At 43.1% G+C, this 11061-nt stretch overlaps 1 protein-coding gene across 1 annotated transcript in view; it reads right to left on the bottom strand.

The window, feature by feature from the left end:
* Nucleotides 1-3503: 3503 nt before the first annotated feature.
* Nucleotides 3504-11061, bottom strand: part of LOC137413402 (tigger transposable element-derived protein 1) — a 94782-nt gene continuing 87224 nt past the window's right edge. Inside the window, exons 7-10 of the mRNA XM_078782953.1 lie at nt 8081-8106; nt 7549-7676; nt 4810-4871; nt 3504-4637 (exon numbers count right to left, since the gene is read on the bottom strand). Of these exons, the coding sequence (XP_078639079.1) occupies nt 4512-4637; nt 4810-4871; nt 7549-7676; nt 8081-8106 (342 nt within the window). The 3' untranslated portion in view covers nt 3504-4511. The remainder of the gene's footprint in view (nt 4638-4809; nt 4872-7548; nt 7677-8080; nt 8107-11061) is intronic.

The raw sequence follows: 11061 nt of genomic DNA, 5'->3' as shown, positions 1-11061 counted from the left end.
AGCACAGGTTAATAAAAGGCAGTTATGTCAGTGTGTCTCTTCTATAACTCCAAAACCATGAAACTTAGCGGCCCAAAACTTTGCATGCCTACTTAAAGACCTCCAAGGGAGTGCACGAATGAAAACTGGGTGTTTAGTGTGCTTAAATTTTTTTTTTTTATGCTCATAACCAAAAACCCAAAAATATCTTACCAAGTTCAAAGCCAAGCGTGTACAGCACAGAGATGGGCCGTGCTAATGATGGGCACAGTGCTGACACGTTACTTTCATCAGTTTATTGCAAACATAAATTTTCAAAAACAATTTACCTTCCTCCATCTAGTAGGCTTCGATAATTATTGTAGTGAAAAGGATCTATTTTCACCATGTTGAGTCAGATCTAGAGATTAGACCCTATTGACCCCTTATACACGAACTACTATTGGAATGTACCTTTTAGTTAGACCTTTAGACCATCTAGAACCTTTTAAGCGCACACCAGGCAAGCATCTATAGTCTTCTTGCAAAACAAAGACGATACCTTTTTTCAGCACATAATGCACAAACTCGACGCACCTAGGGGGTGGGTACTCTGCTCGTATCTACTTATCTATAATAATAAATGTGTGTGTGTCTCCTCCACAACTCCAAAACCATAAAACTAAATGTCCCGAAACTTTGCATGAATACTGAGGGCACTCCAAAGGAGTGCATGACTGAAAACTGGATGTTTGAACACATTTAAAACACCCCTTTTGAAGATAATTAATGGCTTATCTTCATTAAAGGTACTTCCTTGGACAGCCCAACTTCACCTCACAGGGGTTTTAGTTGCCATTTTGATGCAGCCAACTCAAAAAGCCTTGCCTTGGAAAAACGATTTACTCTCACGAACTAAGTAAAGTATTGCTACGTTTATGAGGGTAGGTAAAAGAATACTGTAGGAAAGGTAGGATTGCATCAGAAATAGTATGGACCGTGTAACGTGTAGGAGCATTTTGATGCACTAAGTAGGGAAAATGTAGCTTAAGGTTGTGTTTAAATGTTCATCATATGATGGATGATGATTGATGACATGTTAATTAGTAGTGGGGATTAAGTTTAATTTCCCGCTTGTGATACCCTCTGTGGCCATTCCTAACATTTTTGGCATCAGCCGGCCAAGTATGACAGCAGCTGGCTAGTATTCACACTCCATGGACACATACGGCAATGACCCACCCAGGAGAAGCGGAGCTACCATGGTCCGATGGGCAGGGGAACAAGACCGGTGGGCCACACCCCCATGAGTGACGAGTCCGGGTGACGTGGGTGGAGCGTGAGGCGAGCTCAAACAAGCAGCTTCGCAATTTGTTCTGACCAAAAGAGAAGCTTCGCAATTGGTCCGGTGAGCGAGAACGCAAGCAGCAGCAAGAAGCAAGGCAATTGGTTCTTCGGGGGGCAAAGAAGGTGATTGGTTCTTGCCGAGGAAGGATCTTGGCAATTTTGTGCGTGTTGGAAAGGAGCGTTTTTCTGCAGGCATTGTGAGGGAGCTTCCGCTGCTGGGCTCTTTGGTGGGCTGGAGGCCATGCTGTCCTTCCCCAACAGTGAAGGAAACAAAGAGGGCCATCTTCGTGACTCGCCTGACGCCCGTGGCGCCTTTGATGCATGGCGCTGCTGCCATTTTCCGAGCTTCCCACGCGGGTGGCTCCGGATTTTGACAACTGCCGATACATTTTGGGGACAGCTAAGTGCCGGAGCGGGAATTATTATTTTCTTGCTTTTCCTGGTGTGTGTGTGTTTTGTGTCTGTGTAGAGGATCCTCACCGTATAATTTATTTACCTCAGCCTTATTTTCTTTTTCTTTTGTTCTCATTCCATGCTTTATTTGCTGTAAATAATTATCGGTACAATTTTCATTGTTTCGCTACTGGTTGGGTTTTGGAATAAACCCGTGTGTTCGTGAAGTTAAACGCTTCGTGTCTCTTCCATCCCGCGCTGTATGGTCAAGTTCAAGAAAGACAAAAATGTTCTTGAAAAGGTCCAGCAGTCACAAGGTTACTATGCCATCTCCATCATCTGGAATATCCTGAGAGACTGAAATTCCTGAAACTCCCCACACTTGCTTACAGAAGGAAGAAGGCTGAACTCCAGATCTTTAGAATCATATCAGAAATAGTTCACATTGAGGCCGAGATGTTTTTCCAGAGAGATAAAGGCTCACGAACTAGAAGACATATTTAGAAAATGAGGAAACAGCAGTGCAGAATCAATACAAGACAAAATGCTTTCTCAATGAGAACCATTAACAACTGGAACAGACTACCCAGAGAAGCCGTTCAAGTCAGAACAGTGAACCAGTTCAAATCAGCCCTGGAAAGACACCGGAAGAACCACCCCCTGAAGTATACGCCATACCAATGAAGGACTGATGTAACAAAGGGGAAAATAAGCAACGCTTCAAATCTCTATATCCAAATAAACCTTTCCACCCTTCAGACTGCTGAGACCACTTAGACTTTTGAAGACCCGTTAATACCCTCAAAAATCCTAAAGACACCCAAAGACCCTTATAGACCCCCCAAGACCCTTTAGACCCTCAATACCCTTTAAGAACCCTAAGACTCTTTAAAACCATTTAGACCCCAAAAGACCTGAAAGGCCCTTTTAAACCCTGAAGACTCCTCAAGACCTTTAAGACCCCCAAGACCTTTAAGACTACTTTAGACCCTTAAGACCACTAAGACCGGAAATACCCTTTAAAACACCTGAAGACCCCAAAGGCCCATTAAGATCCCTGAAGACCTCAAACTAAGACCCTTTAAGATGTTAAATATCCTTTAAGACCCCCACAGACCCTGAAGATCCATAAGACCATTTAGACCCCAAAGACTCTTTAGAGTCTAGACTCTAGAGTCTAGACCCTTTACCCCATTTACCTTTTAAGACCCTTTTGACACTTCACACACCTTTAGATCCCTTTCCCCTTTAGACCTTTTATACCCTTTAGACCCCCTAGAACCTCCACATCCCTTAAGTCCCTTTGGAGTTAGACCTATTATATTTTTAAACAATTTAGACCCCTCACACTCTTTAGACAGATGAAAAGCTTGGACCCTTGACCATTTGGAGTTTTAGACCACTTTGACCTTTTTAGACCCTTTTTACATGCTTGAGAGATTATACCCTTTTAACCCCTGAGACACTAACTACTATTGGAACGTACCCTTTAGAGTTTAGACCTTTAGACCATCTACAACCTTTTAAGCGCACACCATGCACACGTCTATAGTCTTCTTGCAAAAACAGACTATACCTTTTTACAGCAAGTGATGAGAAATTCGACCCACAAAGGGGCTGGATGTAGTGCTAGTTAATTATAAAATGTTAACGTTTGTTGGATGATTGTATCTCAATCTTTCAACGAGTTCTCAGAGCAACACAAACTCTCATCTGTATATTAAACTTACTGAACCATCAATTACAGTTAAATTATTTATTTTCATGAAACCCGTCGTTATATATACAAGATAAACAAAACTTGATTAATTTATAAACTTTATTATAATGCAAGCATCAATCAATAATCACATCACCATGCACGAGTACATTATGGCATTGATTTGAACCAAATAAGCTTCACTTTGTACATCTCGTGAATTAACATTTCATCATGAACTGAACGGAATGAACAAAATTATCACAACAAGCAAAAACAAACAATCACCAACAGAGTTATAAACCCGAAAAGTGGGTTTACTGGGGTCTGTGAAGTTCCATCTGAACACGTTCAGAACCCGTGAGTCCCTCAACCTCAAAGAAATACCTCAACTCTCCCACCTCACAATCCAACAAGAACCCAAACCGTTCAAGATCCCCCAGCACAGAGAGGCAGGTCTCTTGATTGTTGTGCAATGCTGAGTATTCGTTATTATATTTCTCTAAACACCAAGATTCGTGATTCTCTCCCAACCCACACCTTGTCCATGCCCCTTTCCTCCCCATCGAGTTGAAAGCGACTCCAATTCTGCACCAACAACTGAAACTCGCATGGACCTCCCAGAAGTGACGGACCAAGGAGAAACTCTCAGAACAAGCGCTACGCATATGTCCCCCGTCGGGGAAATGATGTGAGTTGACAAAGTGGAAGACACAGAAAACATGCTATGATATGATATTTCGCTCACAAGGTTCAGACATACATGGAGGCGGCCATCTTGGATTTTGACGTGGCGACCCAATTTTCAATAGCTTTCTTCCTTATGCCTAGATACACCCACACACCAGATTAGAAGTTGGTACTTCGCTTATTTTTCAAGATATTCCGCTCACAAGGTTCAGGCAGACATGGCATCAGACATACATGGCGGCGGCCATCTTGGATTTTGACGTGGGTTGCACCCACACACCAAATTCGAATGCAGTCCTTCGCTTACGCACGCACGCCCACACGCACGGACGGACGGACGGACAGACACACGGACGGAGGGGAAAACCATAGTCCCCCTTTCGCTCCGCGGTGCGACGGGGGACAAAAAACGTGTGGATAAATATTAAACCGAACAAGGTGTTCCAGGTGTGGATGTTTGGTCCCAGTTCGAGTCGCTGTCCTGAGATCTTGGGAGATCATGATCCATAGATGTGCAGAGTAAGAGTCCAGATTCAGGCTCTCTCTCCATCTGCGAACACAACAAGACGGTGTCGCAAACTTTGTTGGACAAATTTACAGAAACACCCGTATTGTAATTACCTGTGAAATGGAAATATATTTTCATCTCAATCTCAGCTCTGGCGATAGAGCATTGCAACATTGAGAGGTAAAATCTTGTGAAGGGGTTAATAGCTCCCTACCTTATGACATGTCCAGTTCAACATCTTGCTTCTCTCTTCCAAGGCTCTAAACTGGCTTGCACCTTCAAACATTACAGAGATCCTCATACAGAAAGTCTTTACATTTTCCAACAAACTCTGTTCATCATCCACAGTACACCTAAAAATGTCACCTGGACTGAGTAGAACCTGCATTCGCACTCGCTCTGGCAATCAAGCTCCATCTGTTTCCACCCCAAAGCTGCGGAACAATCTTCCTCTTCCCGTCTGTGACCCTTCATTGGACTTGCACATATTTTAAACTACACTTACAACTTTTATTTGTATCTTTTTATTTTCTTTATTTTCTCTCTTTTTATTTTCTTACTTGGTTTAAACACTAATCAATTGTATTTTATAGTGGGATGGTCAATGACTATTCATTTTTTTCACAACTTGATCGGATTCCACAAAAGAAGCACTTCCAAGTAAACTTCGCTACATACCTATGCTTCGGCCTTAGGGCAATGAAGGGGCGGGCAGGACAACACACATCAATCAGCCTGGTAGGAATGGGCCCATGGCTATTGGGACATTGACCTTGTGCATGTACGGCAGAGCAAATTTAGGGCTCAATGGTATGGAAATGAATAGAAAATTAAAGAAAACCAAAAAAACAGAAAACACAAACAAAATGGGGGAAAAAAAACAAAACAAAAAAACAGAAAATGCACACAAAAACGCAAAACAAGAAAACCCAGAAAACACAAAAAAAGGCAGAAAAACAGAAAACACAAAACAAACAAAAAACACAAAAACCCATAAACAAGCAGAAAAAACAACAGAAAACACAAAACAAAAAACAAACAAAAAAACAGAAAACAAAGAAAACACAAAAACCCCATGAAACAAGCAGGGAAAAAACAAAAGAAAACAAAACAAACAAAACAAAACAAATGGAAAACAAAACAAACAGAAAACAAAAAACCAGCAGATAAAACAAACAGAAAACACAAAAACCCCATAAAACAAGCAGAAAAAAACAAAAGAAAACAAAACAAACACAACTCAAAACAAATGGAAAACAAAACAAACAGAAAAAAACCCCCAAAAAAACAACAGAAAACCAGCAGATAAAACAATGGAAAACAAAACAAACAAAGCACAACAAACAAGCAGGAGGCAAAAACAACAAACAAACAGCAAACACAAAGAAAAAAGAAAACACAAAAACAAGTAGAAAACAAGCATTTTGGTAGTGTTTAATTTGGCTGGGGGCCATATTGGCCCAAAAATTTGGTATCAAAACTTGCACGAGACTCCAGAGAAAAAAAAGTCATGAAAGGAAATTTTCTGATCAGCAGCAGTTTGGAAGTTATTGTGAAAATCGACGAGGGGGGCCATCTTGCCCCCCCCCCCACCCCCCCAGCCCATATAGGGTTAAAGTGGATGACCTTTAAAGTGCGAGATATTCAATAATTGAAAAACCCAATAAAAACAAGAACGGCACTCGGTAGAGCGCATAATCTCACCTCGCTCGTTCATCCTGAACAAAGATATATAATATAATCGTTAACTGAACACGCCACTATGATGGCCCACGACTATTACGGCCCTAACTAAACCGTTTACTTATTTCTCTGTCTGTCTGTTTGTCCCTAAATCTGTCCCGTTTATGTCGTCCAGTTAAAATAACGTATTCCTCTCTCAAGATCACGTGTCTGCTTTGTTGTGCAATGTGCCATGCTTGTAAAACAGTTTCAGTCCATTGAGCACTTCCCTGGAGAGGGCGAAATTGGATAATCGGATGATAGTAGGCCAATAACGACCGGCACCTTTAGCGTTTGCAGGAGTCGGACTCAAAGACCCACTCGCTGTCGGTTTGTCGCAAATTGAACCAATAGCACGACCATTCATGGAGTAATTCCTTGACCATTCACAGGTGTTTGAAAGTTGTTTGAAACCTTTCTCAGGTGTTTGAAATCTCAGGTGTTTGAAACTTCATGCCAAATGGTGTAATTAGCATTTGTGGGGAGGGGCCATAAGTGCAACAAATATTAAACGCCAAACACTTACACTGAAAACGTACCCCCTTTCACACTTACCAGTCTCCCCCACTCCTCCCCCGGCTGCAAACAGCAACCCTTCACTCTCCCCACACACATTTAACGTCTTATATATTGGGAATTTGCTCAGGATGCCAGCAATAGCTCACCCACTCTTTGTGAACGTCACCATTGGATCTTTAAATAACGTCCACCAACTAATTCCAACAAACGGGACGTCCGGTTTAACATCCATCCACACACATTGATGAATCGCCCTGCCTGTGAAACACCAGGATGACCGTTTATAGCTGCGCCGATATTCAAACCCAGGATAGACAGCTTAGAGGCGAGTGTGCGTACATCAAGGCCATCTTGCCAGCCAGATTCTCTTCCCTTATTAAATAGTAGCCCGGGTACCCGGCGTCGCCCGGTGCTGTTCTAAAGCTGTTGTCCTTTTGAAGAAATCTAATTTTATTTTTCTATTTTTTGTGGGGGATGAACACTTCCCTACGCTCTCTAAATAATGGGGTCGGGGATCATTTAATATTACCTTTCACATAGCTACAAAGGCCTAGGCACGATAGAGCGATTTATAGAGCGGTTCACAAAAGAGCTTAGGCACCCGATGCTCTCTGATGAACCTCAAAGTTTGACGAAGATCCGTTCAATCATCTAAGTAAAATGGCGACACACACGGCTCACATAGTATAGATTTTCTGTTTGCATCACTCACTTTGTATTTCCTTCAGAGTGTTGCTGTTGAGTTTGATAAGCCAGTCCAGATTCTTCTCCTCCTGATAGGTGTCCAGCACTGAGATGAGTGAAATCTTCATTGTTTGATGTTGTGACACCAATTTGAGTCTGGGCAAGAAAAGGAAAACCACAATTTAAGGAAGGGCAGGAAGTGATTGAATGAGAAAACATTTGTAAATGAAAGCTTTTTACTTCTCAAATACAAGTTTCCCACAAAAGTGTGGTGCAAATAAAACATTGAAAGAATGTATTTTTGCATCGTTGGGGAAATGTTAACATGGAAATGGACAAAAAGGAGGGATGCACTTGATCGACATTTACTTATTCCGAGGCCCAATGTTGACCTCACTGTCAGGTGCTCTCACAATATGTGACACCAAAAGGATTTGGTGGGACATAATTTGTGAATGGGAAAGGAGAAAACAATTATATGAGAGAAATAATTAAAATATATAATTATTGTAAAAGGAGTGAAAACATCATTATGTGCCAGATATGTGATGGACACATACCTTTCTTTTCCGAGATCCGTGTAACCCTGACAAGCAAGAAAAACAAAGGGTTAACTCAAAATTTCTAAATCATTTAATGTTTCATTTCATTAAAATAAAAATGCATACTGTATTTAATTTGCACAGTCAAGGATAAATTTAATTGTGCTTACAGAGTCCAGTGAGCAAATAAAAACCATACTGCCATGGTCCTTACAAAAAAAAAAAACAATCTAGGTCAGACTGTAAAACATCAGGAATACACGTGATAGTACATTCATGTACATTCCGACTACCTTTTCACTTATGTGGCATCATAAAGTACACTGCACCATTAATTCATTGTACAAAACAAAATCATAAACCTTCACATGGAAAAGGCTCCCTCATTAAACCACCTCTTGGCAGCCCCACTCCACCTCTGCTCTGCATCCCCAAATAATGTGTCCTTCCACCGCATAAATCTGCCCTCCCTGCTCCCCCAGTATCGTCGACTGCCCCTCCAATCCCCAACAATGCTTGCCTACCCCAGAGTCCCTGACTGCATCTTGCCCTTCCCTTCCTTCCCCGTCAACCACAACTCAGCGTTCCCGACCACTCCTCGCCAATATATAGATAGCCTCTTGCCTCCCACCACGTCCGCGCCCCTCGCCTCCCACCGTACCCATCGCCTCCCACCGCGTCCGTGCCCTTCACCTCCCACCGCACCACCGCACCTCCCACCGTGCCCATCGCCTCCCACCGCGCCCATCGCCTCCCACCGCGTCCGTGCCCTTCGCCTCCCACCGCGTCCGTGCCCTTCGCCTCCCACCGCGCCCATTGCGTCCGCGCCCATTGCCTCCCACCACGTCCGCGCCCCTCACCTCCCACTGTGTCCACACCCCCACCAATCCCCGGCAATGCTCGACTCCCCCCAGAGTCCCTGACTGCACCTTGCCCTTCCCCCCCCCCCTCAGCGTTCCCGACCTCTCCTGGCCAATATATACAGTCACGTGAAAAAGTAAGTACACCCCATGTAAAGTTTTGACTTTTTCAACATGTTTCAACATACAGCTATTTGATCTTCATCTATCTATAATTCCAGTAATCTCTGTCTGTCTGTCTGTACGTTTGTTTGTCTGTGACCGCTGTTTCTCGACAACCACGGGTCCGATATACTTTTAACTTGCCAGGTATATTGCTGGGGACCCGAGGATGTGCCTTTTCAAGGTTTCATATTAATCGGACAATTACTTACCGAGCTATGTCCAAAAAACGATTCAACCAATCAGAGAGCAGCGAACGATCGCGTGTGCCGAACGTGGCGGGCACACTCTGCCTCGGATGGCACATTTGAGAGCGTATTCATTTATTTCACGTTTGCAAACTATGTTGGCGTTAAACTATGTTTTACAACTAATAAAAACGAATTTGCGATTCATTCGCTTTCCTGCGCGTTTGTGCACGCGATGGCGATTTCTTTACCAAACTCCGGAAGCCGTTCGCTTTGGACCAAACCATTGCATGTAAATAGAGGGGGGGGATTGTCACCACTCGCAAGCCGTTCGCTTTGGACCAAACCATTGCATGTAAATAGAGGGGGGGGATTGTCACCACTCGCAAGCCGTTCGCTTTGGACCAAACCATTTCATGTAAATAGAGGGGGGGGATATAATTTTAGATATAGATATAGTACGGGCATGCCCTAGTTTCAACAATATCGATAGATAAAGTTGATATAATATAACAAATATCATGAAACATTTACATTTTGTAGTCCATTGTATAATTTTAATAAACATAAATGCAAATTTCCCACGTGGAAAAAGTAAGTACACCCTTGGCTCTAATAGGTGGTATTGCCCCCTTTGGCAGAAACAACCTCAAGTAGGCATTTCTTATTACTGTCTACCAGTCTCTGACATCGACTGGGAGAAATTTTTGCCCACTCCTCCATGCAGAATTCTTTCAGCTGTGATGTTTGAGGGGTTTCTTGCATGCACAGCTCGTTTCAAATCCCCCCACAACATCTCGATGGGATTTAGATCCGGGCTTTGACTTGGCCATTCCAGAACCCTCCATTTCTTTCTCTTCAGCCATTCCTTGGTGGATTTACTGGTATGTTTAGGGTCATTGTCATGTTGCAAGGTCCACCTTCGGTTGAGCTTCAACTATCCGACAGATGGCCTCACATTATCCTCAAGCACCCTCTGGTGCAATGAAGAATTAATCGTGGATTCTATGATTGTGAGCTGCCCATGCCCTGATGCAGCAAAGCTGCCCCAAACCATAATATTTCCACCACCATGCTTTACAGTTGGTATCAGGTTCTTGTGGTCAAATGCTGTCTTTGGTTTTCGCCAAACATGTCTTCTGGTACTGTGGCCAAATAGCTCTACCTTTGACTCATCTGTCCAGAGCACATTGTTCCAGAAGTGCTGGTCTTTGCCTCGGTGTTCATTGGCAAACTTTAGTCTTGCCCTGATGTTCTTTCTGGACAGCAAAGGTTTCCTCCTGGCACACCTCCCATGTAGATCAAATTTGTGCAGCCTCTTTCTAATGGTAGACTCGACACTTTGACATCAAGAGTGGCAAGAGCTACCTGTAGGTCCTGTGATGACATTCTGGGGTTCTTAGAGACTTCTTTCAGCATCTTGTGGTCTGCTCTCGGGCTGAAATTGCTGGGGCGGCCTGCCTGAACAAGTTGGCAGTTGTTTGGAATCTTCTCCACTCGTAGATGATCTTCTGGACAGTCAAATGATTGATTTCAAATTGTTTGGAGATCTTTTTAAATCCATTCCCAGACTCGTAGGCATCTATAACCTTCTTCCTGAAGGCCTCAGAGAGCTCTTTTGATCTAGGCATGGTGACGCCGCACACTTCAACAACAAAGAGCAAACCAAACTAAATTTCTGAGGTTAAAATAAGACAGGTTCCTCCAATATCCTCTCTGACAATGTTCTAATCATTTGCACCTGAGCTGGTGCACCTGATTCTAATTTTAGGTATTTGAAGTAGTGATA

The sequence above is a fragment of the Myxine glutinosa genome, chromosome 1, assembly GCF_964187855.1.
Source record: "Myxine glutinosa chromosome 1, kmMyxGlut1.1, whole genome shotgun sequence".
Taxonomy (NCBI): Eukaryota; Metazoa; Chordata; class Myxini; order Myxiniformes; family Myxinidae; genus Myxine; species Myxine glutinosa.
This window is presented reverse-complemented; position numbering and strand designations above follow the sequence as displayed.